General features: G+C 50.4%; 2 protein-coding genes across 4 annotated transcripts; one reads left to right on the top strand and one right to left on the bottom strand.

Annotated features, from left to right (window-relative positions):
- The first annotated feature begins 4570 nt into the window (after window positions 1-4570).
- On the top strand, window positions 4571-20656 carry WRAP73 (WD repeat containing, antisense to TP73). Its single transcript, XM_038159877.1, has 12 exons — window positions 4571-4718; window positions 5784-5936; window positions 6538-6654; window positions 13502-13574; window positions 14381-14484; window positions 15330-15416; window positions 15926-16060; window positions 16147-16224; window positions 17489-17594; window positions 18067-18192; window positions 18903-19094; window positions 19966-20656. The coding sequence occupies exons 1-12, from the start codon at window positions 4650-4652 to the stop codon at window positions 20073-20075; spliced, it is 1350 nt and encodes a 449-aa protein (XP_038015805.1). The 5' UTR covers window positions 4571-4649; the 3' UTR covers window positions 20076-20656.
- Window positions 20657-20807: 151 nt separating this feature from the next.
- TPRG1L (tumor protein p63 regulated 1 like) lies at window positions 20808-24686 on the bottom strand. Of its 3 annotated transcripts, none has more exons than XM_038159879.1 (6): window positions 24450-24686; window positions 24284-24375; window positions 23619-23795; window positions 22902-23055; window positions 21999-22225; window positions 20808-21731 (listed from the first exon to the last, which is right to left on the bottom strand). In XM_038159879.1, the coding sequence occupies exons 1-5, from the start codon at window positions 24651-24653 to the stop codon at window positions 22031-22033; spliced, it is 822 nt and encodes a 273-aa protein (XP_038015807.1). In that variant the 5' UTR covers window positions 24654-24686; the 3' UTR covers window positions 20808-21731; window positions 21999-22030. The 3 variants fall into 3 exon arrangements, with proteins under 3 accessions (XP_038015807.1, XP_038015808.1, XP_038015806.1); XM_038159880.1 differs by having other exon boundaries at window positions 20808-21178; XM_038159878.1 differs by having other exon boundaries at window positions 20808-22225.
- Window positions 24687-25748: the final 1062 nt, after the last annotated feature.

Genomic DNA, 25748 nt, shown 5'->3' with positions numbered 1-25748 from the left:
GTTTCTGCACTCTTGGAAGGAGCATCTCTGAGCTCAATATCAACTCTAGGGCTCGGGTTCAGCACCAGAAACGCTCAGGATTTTTTATTCATTGCTATCCCACCACTGCAACAGCCCACAAGGAAACATGACAGCGTTTTGCAGGCACCTGAAGGGGAGGTAAGTGCACAAACCTGATGTAACAGGGCTATCACTAATTCCTAAGGACCCTCTGGGAAAGCAGGAATTCTGAGAGCCGTTTCCACCTCCCACACGGAGCTGCTCCATGACTTGGGAACTGGCCCTGGCCTTTCTCTCCTCCTCACAACGAGACCCATCGGGCTCATCCAGCCCACAGCAAACAACTCAAAGTCTGAAGAAACGCTGCCATTCCCACGGCACCGACGCTGCCCTGTGCCCCATCATTCATTTGTCCCGGACTGTTCAATTCAAAATGAGCTTTGTAAAAGCAGTGGAGAGCCAGTGAGCTTTCCTGCAGCACACTTTGAACCTCAGGACCCCTCCGTGGGGTCCAGCAGCAAATTATCAACAGTTTTCTCCCGAGGGGGAGGCAGGTGGGAGAGAAATCCTCTGGTGATGGGGCAGGAGCTGAGGCTGCTGCTCCCCATCCCTGCCTGGGCCAGCCAGCCCCTGCATACCACCAGCACCTAGCCCCTCCACTGCTTCCCCCATTCAAGGCTCCTCCAAAAGTGCTCTCACTCCAGAGTTAAGGCACCTGGGAGCAAACTTTCCAAGACGCTCCAATATTGTGTCACAGCCCCGCCACAAACCATCCTCCAGCCGCGTTATCCAGGAACTCACACATCCCCAGAGCAAGGGCTTTCCTTTTGTAGGTTTTTTTTTCCCCCTCCTACCTGAGTTTTGAGTTCTCCCGGAGTTTCTCCCGCAGGCAGGAGTGGCCTGGGATTGAGGATCTACGTTATTTACTGCTCCGCACGGGAGTAGCGTCCCGGTCGCCAAGGCAATGACATTGGAGCCGCTGCAAGCTGCGTGAAAAGTGAGGCGAAAGCTCCTGCGCTCCTTCCTGCAACGGGAGGCAGTTGCAAAGGGGGTGGGGAGTGCTCAGCCAAGCGTGCCAGGGAATTAAAGCTGGTCACCAGCGCCAAAGTGACGCCAGGACAAGTTGGCTGCGGGGGATGCAGGAGTGGTGGCCACCCGGTGTGGAAACCCAGGGCCCTGGGAATATTCCTCTGTCTGCTCTGGGGTGCCCTGACCCCCAGGGCAGCACTGACTGTGACCCTCATTCATGGAGAAAGTTTCCCAGACTGGAACCCACAAAAGTGTGAAATGGATTACAGAGAGCAGTGTAGGTGCATCACTTGGGGAGAAATTGAGGTTCTGGGATGTTTAGTGTGTTGGGGATGGGAGCAAGCTGGAGGGCACAGGGTGTCATCCTGGTTTCTTCTTCATGCTGCTTCTTCCTCCTTCTCCATGGGTTTGGGTGGCATTTTGTAATTGGGCAGCAAAGCCCACATTGGGGCTCTTTGGGATCAGTTATTGGGTTAAAAGGGGAAATAATCCAGGTGTCAGCTCTTCATTGGACAGTTTAGTGTTAAAAGACCTTGGAACAAGAGATTGTTGGCCATTTTGTGCCTTCTGATGCAAAGCTGCTGAGCTCACAGTGGTGAGACTGTTTCACTGATAAGAAATAATAAACACCCGAGTCTGAACATGAGCTACTGTCTCAAGTGCCTTCAGTCCAGACCCAGAGAAGCCCACAACTGGTACCCCACAACCTGGCAGCAGTGCTGGGCCTCACTCAGCCACAGGATCAGGGCATGGTTTGGGTCAGAGGAGAGCTTGGAGATCACCTGGTTCCACCCCTGCCATGGCAGGGACGCTTTTCACTGTCCCAGGATGCTCCAAACCCCGTCCCACCTGGCCTCAGGCACTGCCAGGGATGGGACATCCAGCAAAGGACGCTCAGTGTAGACCAAAGAGGTTCCTCCCCTCATCAGCTGGGTGGGCTGAGCAGGTTTGGGGTTTGCACTCAGCCCAGTGACCAGACCACCTCCCCAGGGTGGGGAAGGGCTCTGGGGCTCCCTGAGCTGCTTCCCCCAGGAGCAGCGACTTGCCAGGGCACACAGGGAGGGGCACTGGGTGAAGGCTGAACATTTCTGATTAAAAACCATCACCCCTGAGGCTAATGATGGGCTTACAGCCACCCTGTCACACTGACACCCTGCTCACAAGCTCCCGTGTCGCTGTCACTTGCCCTGGGTGACCCAGGCAGGCAGCGGGCTCTGCCCATCCCTGGGCAACCCCTGCCCATCCCTGGGCACTCACTGCTCGACCACTGCCCATCCCTGGGCACTCACTGTCCATCCCTGGGCAACCCCTGCTCATCCCTGGGCAACCCCTGCTCATCCCTGGGCACTCACTGCCCATCCCTGGGCACTCACTGTCCATCCCTGGGCAACCCCTGCTCATCCCTGGGCAACCCCTGCTCAACCCCTGCTCATCCCTGGGCAATCTCTGCTTGTGCTCAGCTCCCCTGCCCCCACTGGGGACCAAAAGACACCCCCAAAAGGCACGCCCGCATCACAGGGAGGGGGTGATGGTGACAGCAGAGCAGCTGTCACATCTGTCCCTCTGCTGTGGGGCAGAAAAACGATGCATTCACCTGTGGCAGTCACATTTCCTAGAAAAACCTCTTTGCCCAGGATTCTTCTCCTGGGAAGCTGAGAGGCCTCAGAGAAAAGGAAAACAATTCTTATCTCATTTGCTTCTCCTGTGTTTTGCTGCTTTGGAATGTGTTTGGAGATTGTTTACCCAACAGGTGATTGTTTCATTGGTGTCATGGGAATTGTTTTGACTCTTTGGCCAATCAGGGCCAGGCTGTGTCAGGGCTCTGGAAAGAGTCACGAGTTTTCATTATTATCTTTTCAGCCTTCTGTCTGTATCCTTTCTGTATTCTTTAGTAGAGTTTAGTATAGCATTCTTTAATATAATATAGTATCATAAAATAATAAATTAGTCTTCAAGAACATGGAGTCGGATTCATCATTCCTCCCTTCATCTGGGAACCCCACAAATACAACATTCACCCCCCAGAAAACACATGGGTGGAACCAGCTTTTGGAACCCAAATAACCCGTAACCAAATCAAGACTCAAATCCTCAAAACCCCCGATCCTGAGGTTTATTTTTGATGGTGTTTGTGGCCCCCAAACAGGGAGGGGGTCCCCACCAGGCTGTGCTGTCGCTGGGACATTTGGGGACTTCATGTAATGCTGGGATGGCTGTTTGCAGACTTTAAACTAATCAGTATGAAAGAAAAAAACAAAAAAAAAAAGTGTATTTGTTGACTCCAAGGCAGTCTCTGTCCGTTTGTCCAACTGAATAGTAACCTTGCAGAGATTTGGAACAGGTTTATCCGTTGGGTTGGCAGCAGCAGAGTCCTTGTGAGTGAATAAAGCCCCTCCTCACACACGTGTGAGGAAACCACCCCAAAATCCCGGGGCTGCAGACCCTGGGGACAAAGGGAGGCAGCTGTGCATGCCCCTGGCTGCTCAGGGGGACAGGGTGCAGAGGAGCCACACCCTGGGAGCAGAGTTTTGGGGACACAGGCTGTGTTTTGGGGACACTGGCTGTGTTTTGGGGACACAGACATCCCTGGGAGCAGAGTTGTGGGGACACAGGCTGTGTTTTGGGGACACTGGCTATGCTTTGGGGACACAGACATCATTGGGAGCAGAGTTTTGGGGACACAGGCTGTGTTTTGGGGACACTGGCTGTGCTTTGGGGACACAGACTCCCCTGGCAGCAGAGTTTTGGGGACACTGGCTGTGCTTTGGGGACACAGACATCATTGGGAGCAGAGTTTTGGGGACACTGGCTGTGCTTTGGGGACACAGACACCCCTGGCAGCAGAGTTTTGGGGACACAGGCTGTGTTTTAGGGACACAGACATCATTGGGAGCAGAGGTTTGGGGACACAGGCTGTGTTTTGGGGACACAGACATCCCTGTCACCCTCCCCGTTCGTTCCCCCTTGGCTCTTCTGCTCCCTGGGCTGGCTGCACCGGGAGGGGGCTGTTTCCCAAAGGAATATGGCCCCTAAGAGAGGTTATGTGGGCCCGTCCCCTGGTGTGCCTATATGTATTTATTTATTAATTAATTAATTGATCGATTGATTCCAGTCAGCTCACATCCTTCTTGCTGGGGTATCTCTATTCCAATTATTAGTTCCTCTGTCCTCTCCGGGGAATCTGGCGGGACATCCTACTGTGCACCCACTGCTGTCGGTAATTGGCCGGCAGTAGTGATTAGCCCGAAGGGCTGATTAATTAGCCAGAAGGGCCGGTTAATTAGTCAGGGCTATTCCATGCGCGGGACATTGCCCGCGGAAAGGCGCCAGATAAGGGAGGGTTCCCTGAGGACATGGAGAGGAGGGGGAACGCGCCCCTCCGCTCATTAACCGCGTCATTACCCGGCTCATTAGCGGCTCATTTGCATACCAGCGCGGCGCTTCCCGCGCGCTTCCCGCCGCCGGGCGCCCCCTGCCGGGCCGGCGCGGGGACCACAACTCCCGGCGTGCCCCGGGGCGGCGCCTCCCGCGCGGCCACGCCCCTTCCGGCGGGCCCCGGCGGAGCGGAGCGGGGCGGGCGGAGCGCGGCGGGTTCGAATCCCGGCGGCGCCGCGCCCGCCATGAACTTCTCGGAGCTGTTCAAGCTCTCCGGGCTCCTGGGCCGCTTCTCCCCCGACGGGAAATGCCTGGTGAGTGCCGGCCGCGGTCGGCGGAGCCGTGCGGCCCGGGACGGGACGGTTGGCGCGGCCCCCGAGCGGCCGCTGCGCGGGGCCCCCGGGCCGGGCCGGGCTGAGGGCGGCCGCTCCCGGGCAGCGATGGAGCCCCCGAGCCTGCGGGCCTGAGCTCAGGGGCTGCTGCCGAGAGCCTTTGAGGCACGAAGGGTCAGTACCGGAGGCCTGAGTTAGGTTAAATTAGCCGTAATCAGTTAGATGAGCAGTGCTTTAAATGAAGGAGTAGCTGAAGGGAGCCTACGGGGAAGACGGAGGGGACTCTTCACAACGGTTTGGAGAGGCGGGACGAGGGAGAACAGCTTCAAACTGCCAAAGGGCAGGGTTAGCTGGGATATTGGGAAGGAATTCTCTGGGGGGGTGGGCAGGCCCTGGCACAGGGCGCCCAGAGCAGCTGTGGATGCCCCTGGATCCCTGGCAGTGCCTAAGGCCGGGTTGGACAGGGCTGGGAGCAGCCTGGGGCAGTGGAAGGTGTCCCTGGATGGGCTTTATGGTCCCTCCCAACCAAACCGTTAAGGGATTGTATAAAATAAAATAAGTTATAAGACAGAAAGTAATTTTTTAAAATCTGGAGTTACTTGCCCAGCAGTGATGGAATTGAGGATCCTGTTTACTACTCTAAAAGCCCCTTTTCCCCTGGGTTAGTTCTCACTGTGGTTTGCAGTGCAGCTCAGTGCACATAAAATAGAATACAGAATCCCAGACTAGTTTGGAGTGCAAGGAACTTTAAAGCTCATCTAGTTCAAAGCTCCTGCCACGGCAGGGACGCCTTCCACTATCCCAAGTTGCTCCAAGCCCTGTCCACCCTGACCTTGGACACTTCAGGGATGGGGCAGCCACAGCTGCTCTGGGCACCCTGTGCCAGTGGCTCACCATCCACAGGGAGGATTTTTTTGTTTTTTTCTTTAAACACAACATTGACCCTCTCTGAGCTAAACCTGGCATCACAGCGAGCCTGGCAGGGACAGCCCTGGTGCTCCATCCAGGATCCTGCCCCCAGCTCAGCCCTGTCCCCGTGCCCCCCAGGCCTCGTGCGTGCAGCACCGTTTGGTGGTTCGGGATGCCAGCTCCCTGCAGATCCTCCAGCTCTACAGCTGCGTGGATCAGATCCAGTACATCGAGTGGTCCTCGGACTCCCTGTTCATCCTGTGTGCCATGTACAAGCGGGGCATTGTCCAGGTGAGGATGGAAGCAGCACGGGGCGTGTTTCCTGCTGGGCTTTGGGTGTGATGTGAGAGCTGAACAGCCAGCACTGGTCTGGGGTTTTGCTGAAGAGCAATATGAACATCTTGCTGAAGAGCAATATAACATCTCCCAACCTGATGTTATTGATAACACTGTTTGAGGATAACCCAGTGCGCCAGGATTTTGGAAGCCACGACAAACATCTTAGCTTTAAAAAGAATATTTAGGATAAAAATATCTAGCAAAACAGATCAGAATTGGAGATTATCTCACCAGTTCCTTACTGCAGTCGGAAATAAATAACATGCAACTTGTTAAACGGACTAAACCTGCTTAAGTGTTGGCTATTCAGAATATTTGTCACAGAAAAAAATCCACCCCCCCATCCTTTGCCATTGCCACGGGCACGCAGAGGTACGGGACTCACCTTTGCAGCGGGATCCAGCGCCAGTCCTTCATGGCTGCGGGCGCTTGGGCGTCGCTGAGCTCCCTCAGCTGGGATGCAGGAGCCTGTTGCCAGCTGCAGGGAATCCTCCCGAGCAGAGGTTTGGATGAGCTGATGCTGCCTGCTCCGTGTGCTTGCTCCCTGCCCCAGGTCTGGTCCCTGGAGCAGCCGGAGTGGCACTGTAAGATCGACGAGGGCTCCGCGGGATTGGTGGCCTCATGCTGGAGTCCGGACGGGCGTCACATCCTCAACACCACCGAGTTCCATGTGAGTGTGCGGGCAGGCTTGCTCCCCTCGGTGTCAGATGTTGCCGTCTGCCCTTTGCCTCCTAAAATAACCCAAAGCCCTTAAAGCTGCAGGGGTGCTGGAGAGCGCGGGTGCAGCTCTGTGCTCCTGTGGGTAACTTGGTTTATTCCAGGTTGGCTGTTCTGCTAACATTTTGTCCTCTTGCTTCTGGTGAGAAGGTAGAAAATGGACACTTAAATTAGAAGGTAAAATTGTGTGGTTTAGAACATATCCTGATGGTTTTAATTTTGATGGCATTCATCAAAGCAGTCTTAGAAATCTGGTATGTTGCTTGCACGGTGAGAAAAGCTCAGGATTTCTAGGTAAAAACCCAAACCATAAATGTTTCAGAGTGATTTTAAATTAAAACTTACAGGCTTATTGACCTATGAGATGAGATTTAGATCCAGATCCTGGAAATATTTTCCCAGTTGTTTGATTTGACACACAGGAACCAGACCGCTGGAACCACTTGTGAAATTAAAATTATAACACCTTTAATGCTTATTAAAACCCTTATTGGGGAATGCCACTAATGTGGAATCCAAATTGGTTTGTCAGTGGTAAGTTTGTTGGAAGGCTTGTGGATTCTGACTTTCCCACCTTTTGGATTGGAGCTGATGATTGCTGTTATTGAGTACAACAACGAAGGGCCAGAAAATAGCCAAGAACAGCATGTGAGACCCTTTCTTTTTGTATTTACTCCTTCCAAACCTGTGGAAGGGTTTTAGGTGACGGGATCGTGTGCCATAACACTGGTTAGCACAGAATTCACATGCTGCAGTGCAAGATTCCCCCTTTTTTTGGGAAAATCCCAGTGTGAGTGGGATATGGCTGTGGACAGCAGCGTGTGTGTGTACAGACCCACTCCCCCATCCCTCTAGACAGGAGTGATAAGTTTAGCCCTTGGTTTTCCAAGGTGTGAACTGCCCTGATAGCAGCAATAAAAATTAAAACCAAGCCCAGAATTCCAGCCTGGAGGCAGAGCAGCCATCCCTGCTGGTCAGGCAGCAGCAGAGGAGGCAGAGCTGCAGGCTGGGGCTGTGTGAGGCTCCCAGAGAAGATCTCGTGGCACGTGCATGTGGGGGTGGACCAGGGAGGATTTATTGCCTCCCAACAGAACTCAGTTTGACCTTAGAGGATTTCATTAAGCCTTTGCCAAGTTGGCATCTGTGTTGGGATAAGTTTCCTTTCCAGCTGTAAACAGGTTGCTAAATTAGCTGTTGTCAGACAGCTGCCGGGGTTGGAGCTGTGTTTACTCCCTCCCTGCTAAATCCACAGTCTGGGGGGATGGATGTGGCCAGTGCTCAGGATATTTAATATCAGTGTCTTATCAAATCCTGTGATTGCCTGGAGAGTTTGGGGGTTCCCTGTCAGCCAGCTCAGCTGGGCTTTGGTCGTTTCCAAACAGCACCAAGTAACCCTCATTATTCCTCAGGCCAGTGTGTCAACTCCACTGAGAGCTCCCAAGGAACTTTCTTACTCCCTGAGCTTTTTAAAGGTTATGGTTGGGCTCATTTCTTTCTAGCAATCTGTACTTTCCAGTGCCTCAGAAAAATCCTTACAGAATCCCAGAATAGCTGGAGTTGGGAGGGCCCTCTGGAGATCATCCAGTCCAACTTCCCCTGCCAAGGCAGGGGCACCTGGAGCAGGTGACACAGAAATGCATCCAGGTGGGTTTGGAATGTCTCCAGAGAGGGAGATTCCATGCCCTCCCTGGGAAGTTGTTCCAGTGCTCTGCCACTCTCCATGGAAAGAAATTCTTGCTCATGCTGAGGTGGAACTTGTTGTGTTGCAGTTTATGGGCATTACTCCTTGTCCTGTCACTGGCACCTAAAAAGGGAGTCTGGCAGCATCCTTTGCCAGTTGGAATTCATCAGCTAGTTTGCAGGGTTTCTTTGTGCTCAGTGTTCCTCCTCTACTGAAATCCACTCTGGGGGGCAGTTCCACATTATCAGTGTGTCCTGTGGAAGGTGCTGAACCTCACGTGACTCCTTCCAATGCCAGAATTTACAGAATTTCCAGGCACAGGTAGAGCTTAACCAGCAGCTGCAGGTAAGGGATCCGAAGGAAATGGATCCTCCCCACATTTCTGAAAGTGCTCAAAGCCAGGTTGGACAGGACTTGGAGCAGCCTGGCTTAGTAGAAGGTGCCCTGCCCGTGGCACGGGAGGGATAAGATGAGCTTTAAGGTCCCTTCCAGCCCAAGCCATCCTGGGATTCTGTGATTCTCTGCTTCCTCATGACCCTCACATTTTGGGATAAATAGTGGGAAGATGTTCTGGAGTGTTTGTCTGAAGAGCTGTGCTTATAAACGACATACTTTGTACTTTGTCTCATTCCATGTCAAGTCCTTAAGCATTAAGGAGCTTCTCTGGAGCTCCAGCACAGGGAGAAGTGTGTGTTTCTGTGTGTATCCCAGCTAATCCTTAGTAACTGTGCGTGGCTGCGTTGGCTGAAAAATGCTTCCTGGCTAGGAATGTACTCTGAATAATCTTCTGAAATCCAGTGCTGACAGACACTGCTATGTAAGGGGGCGAGTGACCCAGTCAAGTCTGGGACAAGAGTTGACAGTCATTTGAGCTGTAGGTTGTTTAAAAGTGTGTTTTTGTCTGCTGAAAATCACCAGTCCTACACCTGCCTGGAGCTGTCAACATCGGGCCGTGGTCCTGGGCCACTGTTTATCACGTTACCATCTAAATACTTTTTATTTCTCAGCTGTTTTTAGGCTATTTTAAAAATGCTTCTGCTTCTGGTTTGTTTTTCCACTGCAAAACAACAGCTGAAAACTTCTCAGACACCATTATTGTGAGGATTTGAGTTGGACAACTCCACTCAATCGAGTCATCCATGCTGAAGAGAAGGTATCCCCCAAAAGGAGCAGTGGAGAAGGGCTTGCTGCAGACTTATCTAATCATGGGCTGTTCTCCTTCTGTAAAAACAATTGTCCCTTCTCCGTGAATTCCCTGAGAAAAGCAAGGAGCAGCAATGGAAATTTCCTGTCATTTTTGAAGCGTTTGATTTCTTTTCTCACCCTCTGTGTTTGGTGTTTCTGTTGCTCCTGATCCTGTCTGCAAGCTGTGACATAATCCTTCTAATCTTCTTCATCTCATTGATGTTGGCAACTTAAAGGAGGTTGTGGAATGTTCCAGGTGGGAATAGGAAGGTTTTCCCTTTCTGTCACAGTTCAGTTGTAAACACAACGTTCAGGGAAGGGGGTGTGAAATCCATACATTAAGCACATAACGTGAGTTTCTCTGTAGGAATGTCTGAGCGGGCACAAATGGAACAACAGAAAAGGATCCTGCTTTCAGGAAACAAAATGATTTTCCTAGGCCAAACCCTCCAGTTGTGTCAGTTGGATGAGAAGTTACAGTGAAATTACAGAATGTGTCTGTGTGCTTCCCTCTGAGCCTGCAGTCCTTGCAGCGGACAGAGTGGAGTTGAGCAAAGAGCAACAGGATGAGAGGACACAGCCAGGGGAGGGTCAGGCTGGACATCGGGAGGAATTTCTTCATGGAAAAGGTGGTCAGGCATTGGAAGGTGCTGCCCAGGGAGATGGGTGGTGGAGTCCCCATCCCTGGAGGTGGCGCTTGGTGCTCTGGGGTGGGGATCAGGCACAGGTTGGATTGGACTTGATGATCCTGGTGGTCTTTTCCAGCCTCAGTGAGTCTGTGAATAGAGGATTTGAAACAAGATCTGTGATTCTGTGATCCTGTTAGCTGTTAAAGGTGTGTTGTGGCTGATAGGTAGAGTGAAGATGAGGGCTTTGCTTATCAGACACTTAGAGGCATCTCGTGTAGTTGTAGTCTGGGTTTTTGTGGGTGTATTTTTGTGTGTGTGACTGTGCCATGAACCCTGTGCTGGCTGTGCTCTCTGGGCTCTCCCCAGTGCTGCAGAGGCACTGGGGCAGTTTGCTGCCCATGTTTTGGGGTACACAGGGCAGGGCAGTGCCCCCTCAGCAGTGTCAGGGTGTGATGGCACTGAAACATCCAGTGCCAGGAGTATGTGCTCAGCAGTGAGGAGCAGGAAAGCCATTATTGTCCTCCTTCAGGCGTCACAAAGCTTGATCCTTTGGAGAAGCTGCTGTTTTTACAGCAAATGGAGATTCAGGTTGGATATTAGGAAAAGTTTTTAAAGGAAAGGGTTGTCAAGCACTGGGACAGGCCCCTCAAGGCAGGGGTGGAGTCAACATCCCTTGAGGAATTTAAAAGACATTTAGATGTGGCACTTGGGGACATGGTCTAATGGTGGCCTTGGCAGTGCTGGGGAGATAGCTGCACTCAGTGCTCTTTGAGGGCTTTTCCATCCTAAACGATTTTGTGCCTCTGTGATGGAGCACAGATGGATGCAGGAATATTTGGAAACAGAGGTGGCCTTGCCTTTTCTCTGGCTGGGCCTCAGGCAGGGCAGAGGTGACAGTGGGCACTCGGCACGGTATGTGCTGTGTCCCATCTCCAGAGATTTGTGTGCTCTTGAGCTCAACGTGAGCAGCAAGGTGTTGCCTCCTGAGGCTTGAAGCGGGCAGTGTGGTCCAGGATGGAAGAGCATTTGATGCCCAGCAGGCCAGGGGAGCTGTTCATGAGGCTCAGTAGCAGCACTCAGATGCCTTTGTCAGGATAAAAGATGATCCAGCCCTGAGCATTCAAAGCCTGCAGCTGCTAAGCTTGTATTAAGTGGCTGGAGAATGTGTGCTGTGCGTTTTGCTCGGGGGAGGCAGGGCAGCCAGTGCATTTAGGGCTGCAATTAATAGTCCCCAGCAGCATTTCAGTGCTGCAGTTGCTGCAGAGGAATGTGTGGAGGCATTGTGTTGGTATTTTTAAAGTAAATCTTGCCTGAGGAGCAGACTGACAACACTGGCTTTGGGTGGCCGGAAGTGAGCGGCCCAGGGTCATTAATCAATAAAAGTTGATTAATGTTCAACTCGTGGGTTCCTCCAGGAGCTGCTGAACTTAGAGGAGGAGGTTCTGCCCCTCTGCCCTGCCCAGGTGAGACCCCACCTCCAGCCCTGGGGTCCCAGCATAGGAAGGACCTGGAGCACCTGCAGAGAGTCCAGAGGAGGCCCCAGGATGATCAGGATGAGCAGCTCTGCTGGGAGAGCTGGGATTGTCCAGCCTGGAGAGGAGAAGCCTTGGGGTGACCTCATTGTGGCCTTCCAGTGCCTGAAGGGAGCTTATAGGAAAGATGGAGAGAGACAATTTCCAAGAGCCTGGAGTGACAGGGCATGGAGGAGAGGCTTACCACTGACAGAGGGCAGGGCTAGGTGAGATACTGGGAAGAAATCCTTCTCTGTGAGGTTGGGCAGGGCTTGGAGCAACTTGGTCTACTGGAAGGTGTCTGTATCCATGGCAGGGAGTGGGACAAGATGAGCTTTTAGGTCCCTTCCAGCCCAAATCATTCTGTGATTCCATGGATAAAGATTTCTGTGTTACTTCTTCAAATCTCAGAAGTTTCCTGATGTGTAAGGCAGGAAGGTCTGTTTGGGATTCTGTGGATCTCTGATGGGGAGGCAGTGTTTATTGGGATTCTGAAGCTAGGTTTGAACCCTGTAAGTCCCTTGAATTCTGCTTCCTACCAAAACTGATCATGTCAGCAAGGGAAAAACCTCCAACATCTGTTGCAATGCCAAGCCTGCAGTGTTACCAGTGAAGCAGATCCACAGGCTGCTCCCTCAGCGTCCTTTGTCACCACTGAGCAGTGCCAGGTCCTTCAGGGAAGGAAAAGCTGTAAAAAGGTGTAGGAGAACCTTCCTCCCAAAACTGCTGGGGTGCTGCTGGGCTGTGAGGGGTGTGGGGCGAGGAGCAAATGGGGACAATTGTGACATTTTACATCATGGATCAGAATTAATTTTGGTGTTCAGTGGTTCAGGGGAGAGGCACCTTTGTGATAGAGGTGCTTCACTGGGAAAAGTCCTACCTGTAGCTGTTCCTTGGTGCTGTAAAATGCAGGAAAACACAAGTTTAAAACCCGAGCCTGGGAACATTCCTTGCTCCAGCTCCAAATGCAAAGGTTCACGTGCCATCCTGGTGAATGCCCGTGTGTCTGGGGCTGCCGTTGCTAAGGGAGAGGGAGTATTTGTTTTTAATTGGGTAATGTGCAGATGGCAAGGCAGAGCCTGCAGTGCAGCTGTGACCTTGGGGAGCTGTGGGGAGGCTGCGTCTGCCCTGGTGCTTGTGGAGGCACAGTTCTCCAGAAATCCCCCAAACACCAGTGTAAAGCCTTGCTTTGCATAGCAGGTTTTGGGTGTCTGAATTTTTCAGTAATTCTGTAAGGGTGCCTCCTTCTTTGTGTCCGAGGAGGGAAGGGCAAAACACAAATCAGCCATCAAAGCTGAGGGTTTCTAAATATTGTAAAATACAGCTCGATGTTCATACTTGATAGCCTTTTCCCAAGGGATACAGTGTTCTGAAGGGGCTGTAACTTAAACTCCCCATCTCTCCTCCAGATTCTGTGATGAATCTGTTTTTCCAACTGCACAGTGACTCTGGGCAATAGATTGGGAAGACTTTTGTGCTGGTGTCAGGAACTTCAGTGTTTGTGAAGAGGTTTTCTCCGTATCAGTGGTGTGGATTTTGTATCCCCATCTCGAGTGCTCATGTAAGCTTAGGGTGAATTTCCTGCTAACTGCCAGAAACGGGGAAAGAATTCCTCATAGCTGTTTCCCAGGTCATTGTGTTATACAAAATAACTGCTGAATTAATTAATCACAGTGATTAATTGATCCACTTTGTGTTTCTGAATTAGCTTGATGTTTTCCTGTTAATTCTTTTTTTTTTTTTGTTTATTTAATCTACACAAATAACCAAAACTGCTCCCTGTCTCTGTGCCAGCTGCGAATCACGGTGTGGTCCTTGTGCACCAAGTCTGTGTCTTACATCAAGTACCCCAAAGCATGCCAGCAAGGTAAGTGTCACACGCCTGGCTGGGAATGGCCCTTTAATGTGGCAGAAAGGGAAAATGACTTTAATGTGATGACAAACACCTTTTTTGGGAACACGGTCTGGTCCCATCCCTTCTGAGCAGCACCTGCGGCCAGGTTGTGGTGTCTGAGTGAAGGATTCCAGCTGATCCATGTGCCTGCTCTTCACATGTGCATCTGTGTTGTGTTTGCCTCTGAGGGATCCTTTAAGACATTAAATTATGCTGGATGTGCTCGATGAAAAACATTAGTCCAAAGTGACTTTTGCCATCTTCTGCATATGGAAAAGCTGGAAAGGGAAGCTTGTGTCAGGGCTGTCAGACCACATGGCTGTGGTGAACAGTTTCCTGCCCAAGGCTTGTATCCCAGAGATGACAAAGACAATTATGTATTCTATGTAAAATCCAGGAGGATGGGGAGCAATGCCTGGGAGGTGGTGGAGGACCTGATGGTTGCATAACTGATCCATTTAGCCAGGCTAAATGGACTGGTTATTTGAAATCTGTTTGGTTTATATAACAACTGTCAGTGCTTAGATGTGTTTTGAAGCACGCTGGAGCTCTGCATCCTGAGAAATTGTACATTCTGAGCTTAAAAACTGCTGACACAACGAATCAGTAACGCTGTGCTTTGCCTTGATTAATGTGACCTTCTGTGAAGAGATTCTGGCTCCTCTTTTAGTTCTGCTTTGAATTGGGAGTAACTGTGCCTTGCTGAAGACTCATCAGCTCTTCTGCCTGGTTGTCTGATTTCTATTCAAGCCAGTTTTAATCAGTCTGTCCCGTGGCAGGGGTGGCTTTCACCAAGGACGGGCGCTACATGGCCGTGGCGGAGCGACGCGACTGCAAGGATTTCATCAGCATCTTCGTGTGCAGAAACTGGCAGCTCCTCAGGGTGAGCTCTGCCTCTGCTCCCCCTCTGCACCTACTGCACACTGCTCCATTAGGAACCATGAGAGTGGCAAGTGCTTGGTGCTTGGGACGTGTGACATAAACTGTTCACACGTGGGATCAGTCCACGGAGGGTGGCATTGGCCACGGGCTGGATCTGGGCAATTAAACCTCACTAAGAACTTGTGTCACCTCTAATTTGGGAATTCTGAACCTCACCAGATGCTGAGAGAAAATTTGGGAAATACCCCTAAATGTTCCTGTGCTCTTCCCTAATGAACCTTGGGATGGAAGCTGTGGCTGTCCCATCCCTGGAAGTGTCCAAGGCCAGGTTGGATGGAGCCTGGAGCAGCCTGGGATAGTGGAAGGTGTCCCTGTCCCATAGGATGAGATGAGCTGTAAGATCCCTTCCAGCTCAGACTGTTCTGGGATTATGTGATCTGTAAGATCCCTTCCAGCTCAGACTGTTCTGGGATTATGTGATCTGTAAGATCCCTTCCAGCTCAGACTGTTCTGGGATTATGTGATCCTGTACTGGGCTTTAAGACAAGGAGTTAGGCTTCCTGGATTTTTGACTGATTCAGTGTAACTATTCTAATTGTCTTACAAAATGCTGTTCATTTGAAGGTATAGAAACATTCAGCTTTTCTGTGGGGGGGGATCAAAGATCCACTGAATGCAGCATGTATTACAAGAGGAAATATTTTTGTTGCTACTCTGGCATACAAAAAGCTCTTCTGTGTTTGTGGTAGCCCTTGAAAGGTTAAAACTGAACATTCTGTCAGCTTAGGTGCAACAGGATTTGTTGACATGTTTCAAGTGGTTTTGTGGTTTCTCTTTTGTGGGCAGCATTTTGACACTGAAACCCAGGATCTGTTTGGGATTGAGTGGGCTCCCAATGGCTGTGTGCTGGCAGCGTGGGACACGTGCCTGGAGGTAAGAGGAAAAGCAGATTATTTTCTTGAAGAGCTCAAGCTGGTCTTTGGCCATCAGGTATAAAGCAGGGACTAAAATAATTAGTGTTTTAAAATGTTTCTTTCGAACATAAAAGGGTGTAAGCCCAGATTTTGTTTTGGGGATGGGTGTCCTTACAAGTGGATGTTGCTGTTCTTTAAACCTCCAAGGACAGGAAACTATTTCTAATTTATCTTGCAAAAAAATTGTAAACGTTGCAGAAGCTGCTGTTGAAATAATGAAAGAATAATGGAAGAGTGTAAGAGTTTTCTGCAGCTTTACTGACATTGCACTGCACAGTGATTTTACAGCTACTGAAAGTACTCATCCAAAAAGAGCAACGAAGCCTCTTAACTCATAGATAAGAGACCATTTGTACCTTTGTATTGAACTTGCTGCATGTTAAGCAGGCAGAGTTTGGCAGGATGGTTTGCCTGCCTGTGGTTTTTAGCAGCACTGCTGGATTTTAGGGTGGCTCTGCTGTGTTTCAGTACAAGGTGCTGCTGTACTCCCTCGATGGGCGGCTGCTCTCCTCCTACCGTGCCTACGAGTGGCCCCTGGGCATCAAATCAATTGCCTGGAGTCCCAGCAGCCAGTTCCTGGCCATTGGCAGCTTTGATGAAAAGGTGAGAAATGTTTCCTGCCTCTTTTATCTAAATCAATGGAAGAACTTTGCCCTAACAGTCTCCCCTTGCCACGCTTCCTGAGCCAGGTGCGTATCCTGAACCATGTGACGTGGAAGAAGATCACAGAGCTTGAGCATCCAGCAATCATTGCCAGCAAAAAGACTGTAAGTGTTGATCTCAAATCCATGGAGATCTTAGCAGACCTTGCTGCTCTTTGTATCTGAAAGATGCTCACGAATCCATTTAATTCTGGAGCCTTTTCTTTTTTTTCCTGCCAGGGCTTGGGGAATTGCTTGGCAACCTGGGAATGTAACAAAAATGTGGGAATCCTTTCAAATTTGATGGAGGATGTGTCTATGATCATCTCTCTTGAGCAGTAATAGATTCTCAGATGCTCCTGTCACGTGCCAATGTATTTTGGGTGTAGGTGGTGGCTGCGTTACAGATTTGGGTGTGCAGCCGTTGGCAAACTGGAAACTGAACAGGAGAGATTTGTCTCAGCTTTATACAATTCCTGACTTTAAACAGTGCTGGAACTGGATTGTGTTGAGATTTTCCATCCTGTGTGGACAGGCTCATCCAGCTCACCTAAAGGGCATTTCCTGGAACATCTGTCAGCATTGATTTTTATCCTTTATACCTGTACCTGCAAGGCCTGACAGATTCTGGGCTGTTGGCAGCAGGTGCAGAGCTGCTGTTCCCAAAATCCCGAGCTGATCTCATCCCTGGAGGTAATGAGAACAGTGTGTGGTGCTGTTTGCCATTGCAGAGGGACTGAAGAGACCTCCTGGAAGAGTCTGTGTGTGGATTGTAAGCCTGCAATATTCACATAACTCTGCCTCTTAACCAGAAGCCAGGCACGAGCCATTAAAGCACCTCAGCAAAGCTTCTCACGGCTGAAAAATGCCTTAACTTCCAGTTAGGTGTAAAATATGTCATGGAAAACAAATGGAAATAGCTCTGTTAATCTCCACTACACAGACAGGAATTGCAGTTGCTGTGTTTTATCCCGGTGCTTGTGTTCAGGAATATGTTGCAGGCACACTAAAATATTTTTGCTATTTTCTTCCTGCAGCGCTGCACTTTGTGACAGAATCAGATTAAAGATTTTGATTGTAAAAATGAGATTCATGTTCCCACTGTAATGGGGAGGATTTAATTTGCTGTCAGAAACAATGAACGAGGTGCACTCCCTGGGGCTTCTTCTCCGGAGTGTTTTTCCTGCTCGTGGTTCCAAATGGCCCATGATTCACTGGGAATACTGGATTCCAGATCTGCCTACTGAAGCCCTTTCCTCTGTGGATGAACCAGGGGATACTGAGACGTTCTAAATGGGCAAATGAGCCAGTGGGATGTGGGTATTTGGTAACAGCCCATGTTCAAACTCTCCGAGGCCCTTCTGTAGAGCTCTCACTTGTTTCTTTGTAGATTGTGTATAAAGAAGTGGAGAAATCCCCAACTCTTGGCACAGAGAGACTTTCTTTCCCTCCAACAAGAGCATTGGCTAGTTCTCTCTTCAGCACACAGAGTAAATGTAAGCCAAAGTTTACTCAAACCAGACACTTGAGTTTGCCTTGGGAAGTCTTTAAATAAACATTGTAGGTGAACTCTGCCCCTTGGACGGTGGAACAGATCCTCTGGATGTTCTCTAGGGCAGTAAAAATCTCAGTCTCACTCTTTGTGGCACTGTAAATCACCTTTGGTTAGCAGTGTTTGAAATGCTAGTTAAAAGGTAGTAGAAAAATTAATCTCTCCTCATTTTCCTGATTTAATCTCAGTCTTGCCTGAATTTCCAGCCTTTCCTTTTCTGTAGGAGGACAGGAATAGTAGTAGGGTGGCTGTGTGAAGAAGTAGAATCTTAAAGCAATTGAAATTTTGATTGGGACATCTTGGAGAAGAGTAAAATAGGGTCCTGTAACTTCAGAGATGAGGGGTTTGAACAGTTGGATGTAAATGCATTGTCCATCCAGGCTCACTTAGTGAAATACTTGCATTTCCTGTTCCAGATGACATTTGCCAAGTGCCAGTTTCTTTACACTACATCAAACCAGTTGCTGACAGGGCAAATCCCAAAGTGGGAGTTGGGATGTTGGCCTTCAGTGCAGATAACTGTTTCCTGGCAACCAAAAATGGTGAGTTCCGACTGCCCTGCCTTAGAGGGGAAACCATGTGGGGCATGTGGGGGTTTCCTTAGCAGGAATGATCCTTTGCACTATAAAAAGAGTCATGGCTCTGTAAAATCAGCTCTGTTGTGAGATGTGTAACTACAGAGGAATCCCAGCCTGTCTTGCAGTGTGTGTTAACTGTTGTGAGCTGCCAGAACTGCTGATCAGGGCATGAACTCAGCCTTGGCTCTGTATTTAATGAAAATAGTGGGGGTTTCTATTTCCTCAACTTTGTGTGAGCACGCCGTGTTGAAAATGAAACAAATCTTCCCACTTACAGCCTGGGTCTCCTAAAAGGCAGAACACTGCATAACCTACAGCAGGAGGAATTCTGACTTCCTGAATAGTGAAAGTCATGGAATTAATGTTCCACTTTTCCCTTTGGTCCTGAGGGGCTGTTAGTGCCTGGATGCCAAAAGCTCTGGGTCAGGTGCAAAACCCATCAGTCAGACGAATGTGATAAAAGCCAGGGAGGGACTGGGAGATGGACTAGATCACTTTTACCTTTTTTTTTTGCAATATTTCCTGAAGGCTCTGCTTGGCAAAACTCAAGTGATGCTAACCCCGGGGTGTACCTAAAGGTTTGTGTTGTACAAATTTGTTCCTGTGCATTCAGAAAAACCACGTGTGATCCTTTATCCTCCAGCTATCACACACGCTTGCTGCTTCCTCTGCAGATAACATTCCCAACGCTGTGTGGATCTGGGACATCAGGAAGATGAAGCTGGCAGTGGTGTTGGAGCAGCTGTGCACGATCCAGTGCTTCCAGTGGGACCCCTGCCAGCCCCGCCTGGCTGTGTGCACGGGCGGCAGCAGAGTGTACCTCTGGTCCCCAGCTGGCTGTGTCGTCGTGAAGGTGCCTGGGGAAGGTGAGCAGCAGCTGCCACAACCTCCCAGCAGCTGCTCAGTTGTTGGAACCCTGGCTGCTGAGAATTTCAGACTTTCTGTACTGAAAAAAGTTTCTTCCCAAGAGAAAACTGCGTTTGACCTGAGGCCGTGGAGAAGCTTCCAAAATGGAATGATAGAACTGGGATTGTGGGTGTGGAGTTTGAATAGAAGTGTGTGACATCACAGGGTGGGAAACTCAGAGTTTAAGGGTTTAGAATACAGGAATATATATAAAACAAGATAAAGGTTTTAGGGTGGAGGCTGCTCCTTTCTCCTTTCTCCTCCTCTTCCATGGGTTTTGGGTGGTTTTGTGTAATTGGATTAAAAACTCGGCATTGCGGGCCATGGGTGGTTGGTTATTGGGTTAAAAGTAAAGATAATTTAGGTGCCATTTCCTAATTGGACAGTTTACCCTTAAAAGGCCTTGTAGAGAGAGAGATACAGCTCCATTTTTAGCCTGTTAGAGTGAGGTGCTGTGGAACTCGGGGTTTGTGAGACTGTAACAGAGATAAGAACTAATAAACATCTGAGTCCCAACAAGAAATCCCATCTCACACATTTCATCCTGACTTGGCAGAAAAGAAGCAAAGAATCCAGACTCAGTAAAAAATATTATTCTATTTATTAATTGATCTGAGTCTTATCCTGGAAATAGCTCAGGTGTGTTCTTGAGCTGTTTAAAAACAGGTGTTTTCACCCTCAGGAAAAGAGGAGCTGATAGTGAGACACAGGAAATGTCTCAGGGACAGCACGGGGCCAGCAGGGATTTGTGTGGCTGATTCCAGCTGCCTTTCCCTCCAGCAGGAGGATGGGCTGCCAGCTCCTTGCTGACACACTGATCTCTTCCTGCAGGCGACTTCCAGATCATGGCTCTCTCCTGGCATCCCAGTGGGGACTCCATGCTGCTCCTGAGTAAGGACCACTTCTGTGTGTGTTACTTGGAAAGAGAAGAGGTAAAATAAAAGAACTAAAATGCATTAAAACTGCTCCCAAGGAAGGAAAAGCGGAAATGAGTGAAAACCTGTTGCCCAGTCTGAAGTGTTTGTATTTATAAGTAATTTATTTGAAGGAGCTCCAAGCTCAGTGTGTGAAATACTGTGACTGCATTTGAATGAAGTGATGTAGCAAGTGAAATGTAAGGAATGAGTGTCTATTGCAAGAAAACCTGCATATTGAGGGAGTTGATATTTTTCAACTCCCAACCCTTATTTTCTAAAACTGTAGCTCTGTGTATATATATAATGTATAGCTATTATTTAAATTTTCTATTTCCAATAAATATTTTGATAGTTACAAACTATAAACCTGCACCTCTGCCCTTGAAAGTCTGTTTCAGTGTGATCAGTGATGTGATGATACAGTGATTTATCCCAGCACGAGGAAACTGTTACTTGCACACAAATAATTTGTGGTGACAGTAACTGTGCCTGGGATTTATTTCATGGAATCTTTGCCAAAGGGATCACAATTTGACACTTAAGATGCTGAATTACAGGTAACAGAAATGGGAGTTTTTGCCCTACTCTGGTGGCAAATAGGAGTGGATGGTTTGGCAGGGAAGGAGCAGTTGGATATCTTCCCTGTTTTCCCTCTCCAAGGAGGGAACCTCTTGTTTAGGAATTTACTGGATGTTTTTTCTTTTGTTACCTAATTTCACAGCCTCAGTCTCCAGAAAATGAAGAACAAGTACCAAGTAAGAGTTGAAATTTTAACTTTACTGCAAGGTTAATGAAAATTGAACAGGTAACTTAGAAAATGCGTGGAGAAGCTTGGAAAGCTGGAGTCAGGACCAACTGCAGCAGGAGTTTCACAAACGCTCACCTAGATTAAGATCAAAAAACCCCACCCCTGTGGCACAGTGTTCATCCAGCTCTGATGAAAGGGCATGGAGAGAAGGTCATGCACAAGGAAAAAGCTTGTTAGAGTCACCTCCTGAGCAACCACAGCTGTAATCTCTTCTGAATTCCATCCCTGGATGAGAGGTTCGGTGCAGGAATGTATGAACCAAGGCTGACACACAGTGCTGAAAGTTTTCTCTGTCTCCATCAAAAAGTCCTGGCCCACACTAGAGTAGATTTAAGAAAAATGGCTAAGAGTATCAATCTAACCAAAATAGAATTCCTTTTCAGTTCTACAAAGAACAGCTTTGAAGGCAAACGTGTTTGTGAGGCTTTTGGCAATGTTGTCTCACAACAGTCTTTATTCTGTGGCTGCAGCTAAGAAACAGAAGTAGAGAGGAAGTTCCAGTAGGTTCTTAGAGGGATTTTTACAAGAAGCTCAGAAATGCATATTGAGTTCACAAACTGCTGCTGAGCAGGTAGAACAGTGCAGCTTTAGCAAAAGCTAGCAAATACTGTTAAAGACTGACTGACAGCTTTGAAAATTCCTAGCAGGCATTAATCAGAGCTCTGATACTGTGGTGATTGGAACAGCAGTTCCTCTTGAACAACACAAAGCAGTCCCAAGCACACGACAGGATTTGACACCGTACACAGGGATACAGCAGGGCCGTGGCACCAAGGTTCTGCTGTGCTCTGGGGGTTTCAGCAGCTTCCAATGGCACTTGATGGACTGGGAAGAGCAGGCAGTGGGACACGGAACACCACGGCTCACTCACCCTGCATAAGGACCAGTGAGGGCTGTAAATCAGTACAGAATACAAGGCTGGCACCACCCCGTGTCTGCTTCAAATCCAGCCTGTGCATTCCCCAAACAACCTGGGAACTGTCCTACAACATCCCACTTCCCTTTCCCTTCTCTTTCCCTTTCCCTTCTCTCTCTTTCCCTTTTCCTTCTCTTTCCCTTTCCCTTGGCAACTTTGCTTTATTTATCACGTGCTGTGCCCTCAGCACCCTCTCCCCAGGGCACCACCAGCAGCAACTCACTTGGCCCTTGAAGAGGTGACACACAGGGGGGTTTAAAATCCAATTTTGCCTCTTGTCATGGAGTAGCCCAGCTTGGCCTCGTTGTTGATGAAGGACATCAGCCCCAGGTAGGTCTCGATGAGGATGGGCCGCTCCAGCACCAACACCCCGTTAGCGCTTCCTGGCACCGGGCCCTCCTTGTGGGCTTTCTTCACAGCCTGGATCAGCTGTGTTTGAAAGTTTTCCAGCTGGAAGGAAAATCACCTTGCTTTGGCATTGTTTTACAAACTGTTAAGCGGCTGCTGATAGGGAATGGTGAAGGATTAGCATTAAAGCTGTGGAGCTGTGATAGTCACAGTCTGATATTTAACCTCAGTGATTCAGGTAATTTCACACAGGACACTGCTGATGTGTGACTTAAAACACCTGGTCACTGATAAATCTTTACCCAGTTTATTTCTGACTGTGGCTCTGCCCTGCTCACTGATATGTTATGCTTAATAGTGTTCTAATTGTAGGCAAACCTTCAGAGGGAAGCACCTGGTACAAAAAGAACAGAGAACCACCTCGGTGAAGGTTTTCAGTGAGCAATTAAACTGTCTGTTAATTAGCTGGCAGATGAAAAGTCCATCAGCCTGTTAGGTAAGAGCAGAAGCAGCCCAAGATCCATTTGTTTTTGGGCTTTACAGGGCTCTGCACCTTTGGAAGTTTTGGCTTCCTCTCGTTTCATCCAGTTATGGGTGGCTGGCAAAAGTGGGCAGTGGGGCCACCTTGCAAGTCAAAATTTTGAGACTGGGGAGATGGAGCTCCCAGTTCCACCTCTGATGTAACTGATTTTGTTTGATTAATTGATGTATTGCTTAAAAATAATCCAAGTTGTGTCTACCCTAGGAGCTCAGTGAGCTGCCTGGAGCAGCTCCTTACCCGGCACAGGGACGAGATCTTCTCGTCAGCATCTGCCATGGGGTGCTCGGTGAAGGTCACGTAGGGGATGTTGGTGGACCAGGGGTTCCACCTGTTGATGAAGGAGGCTCGGCTTTGCTTGTCCCACTGGATGCGGATACCAACACCTTCCCTCCTGATGGAGCAGAATGAACAGGGGGAAACTTGGCTTTGAGCAAGGTTAGCTAAAAATGTTCTGTCTGAAAAAGACCTGCTTGGAACCGGAAGCTGTCTTGAAATACAAGTGATAGTAAAATTTACTGTAGGCAAGAAATGCAGTAATTCAGGCCCTGGAATGTGCAAAGGGACATTCTTATGAGCTGAGAGCAAGAGGGTGAAGCACCTGGGACGCCCTGGCCATCCTTCACAGCCTGTGACACCCCCTGTGTACAGGGGACCTGCCACTCACAGCTTTCTACTCATGCTGAGGTGGTGTTACTGCTACTTACTGCATTATGTAATGGTGATGAGTTTCTGCTCCCAAATCTACTCATCTTATCTTGAAAGTCCTTGAGCAACTTGCTGTTAGTGCGACTACTCACCAGCCCAGCAAACCAGCAGCTACCCTGAGGACTTCTAGTAAAGCTTCAGGAATTGTTTGCAAAGTTAAGCAAACAAAAGGAAGAATTCTCAGACCGTTCCCGTGGTCAGGCTCACAGCTCGAGCTGTTCCCAACAACCTGTGCCTGTGGCTGCTTACTTGTTGAGAGACTTGGGTGGGAACACAAACTCCCCCACGGAGATGGTGTCCACGGCGCTGAGGGCAATCCTGGTCACATGCTGGCACTGCAGGCTGATGAAGTTGTACTTGCAGACCAGGAGGGACCAGTCCGTGATGAGGACAAGGCGCTCCTTCTCGTTGTTCCAGTGATCGATTCTGGGGAGAGAACACCGCTGAGCTTTAAGAGGTTTTGACTCCTGGCTAGGAACACTCAAGAGTTTGGCAGAAAGGAGAACTGCTGAGGAGAACAAATCTGAAATCTTGGTGACGCTGTATTTTCTGTCACTTTGCTTTGTAGCTGCCGGGCTGAGGCTCTGTGTGCTGCTGCACTCACGGGGCTTTGGGGCAGTTTATTAAAGCTGTGCCCGTGCTTTACTGCAGGAGTGGATTCTCTGTGGGACTGGATTGTGTAAGGGGTTAACTCGGGAGCGTTGATCTGGAGCTGGAGGGCTGGGTTATAAAGAAATAATGAAATAATGATGGCTGCAGCCAGCCTGGGCCACTCCGGGCCTTGTGCGCGCGTTAATATCCCCCAGGTTTAATACAGAACAGCGCTGTGCGGCTCCGGACCAGCCCCTCGGGGCTGAGGCTGCCCTGGCTCCCATCTCCCGTCCCATCCCCTCCCACCCCGCCGCGGGACTCACTCGGTGAGCAGCCACACGCTCTGCACCTCCCCATCCTCGGCGGGCAGCACGACCACCCGGATCTCGCTCACCGCCTGCTCGATGGTGCCGGGCTGCGGGGGGACAAGGCAGAGGTCAGGCCGTGCGGGGGGACACCGCGCCGCCCGCGGCCGCCCCCGGCGCGCACCCGGAACACGAAGTACTGCCGCAGGCGGCCGGCGCGCCCCGCCGTGCGGACACTGAGCGGCCGCAGCGTCTGCCGGGCCGGCGGCACGGCCGGCTCGAAGGGCGGCCCGGCTCCCCCCGGCACCAGCGTGGCGGCCCCGGGGCTGCCCGGGCTGCCGGGGCCGCCGGCCGGGCCGGACTCGTCCGCGTCCCGCAGCTGCAGCATCGCGGCGGCGCCGGGCGGGCGCTCGGAGCCTTCCGGGGCGGAGCGGAGCGGGGCGGGCGGAGCCGGGGCCGCCTCTCGCTCCGCGCCGGGCCGGGAGGAGGCACTGCAGCCCCGCCCGGGGTGCTCGAACGGCGCCCGGCGAGATACGAGACGCGGGATGAGGCCCTGGCATCGTCAAACGGCTCCGGCATCGGGGACCGCCGCCATCGCACACCTGGGGCGGTACAAAGCGGAGGGTGCTGGCATTATCGCTTGCTCAGAGCTGGTACCGTCACTGTCACGCGGCCAGAGCTGTGGCAGGTGCTGTGACCATCGCATGCCTGGGTTGTACAAGGTGTCAGGTCCTGTCACCATCACACAGCTGGGCTATTCCAGCTGGTGGGTGCTGTCACTGTTGCTGCTCACAGCTGGGTTAGGTACCAGCTGCCATCACTGTCACACACTGCGGCTGCACCAGGTACAGGGTATTGTCACCATAACAAACCTGGGGCTGTACCATGTGATGGATGCTTCACCATCCCCTGCCCAGCGCTCTATCAGGTGCCAGGTGTCATTGCTGTCACATACCTGGGGCTGTATGAGGTCCCAGGGGCCACCATGGCTGCACACCATGTTGTACAAGGTGTCAGGTGCTGTCACCGTCGCACAGCAGGGCTATTCCAGCCGGTGGGTGCTGTCACTATTGCTGCTCACAGCTGCGTTAGGTACCAGATGCCATCACTGTCACACGCTGGGGATGCACCAGCTGGTGGGTGCTGTCACATCCCCTGCCCAGTGCTGTATCAGGTACCAGGTGTCATTGCTGTCACACACCTGGGGCTTTATGAGGTCCCAGGTGCCACCATGGTTGCACACCCAGAGGTGCATGAGGTCTGTCTCAGCCCCGCTGTGGATTTTCAGGGCTAGGACAAGAACCCACACACGTCACACAATGTACAGTGGGAGGCCCTGTGCTCAGCCAAAGTGATGCTCTGCTCTGCCCAGGTGGTCTGGGCAAGACTCTCATGTACCCAGAAAGGAACACGATGTGTGGGTCTACAGAGGCCAGGCAGAGCTGCTGTGAAGCAGATCTGGGTCAGATGTGCAAGATCCTTA

Source organism: Motacilla alba, chromosome 21, assembly GCF_015832195.1.
Source record: "Motacilla alba alba isolate MOTALB_02 chromosome 21, Motacilla_alba_V1.0_pri, whole genome shotgun sequence".
Lineage (NCBI taxonomy): Eukaryota > Metazoa > Chordata > Aves > Passeriformes > Motacillidae > Motacilla > Motacilla alba.
Note: the sequence above shows the minus strand (reverse complement) of the source record. Positions and strands in the feature narration are given on the sequence as shown.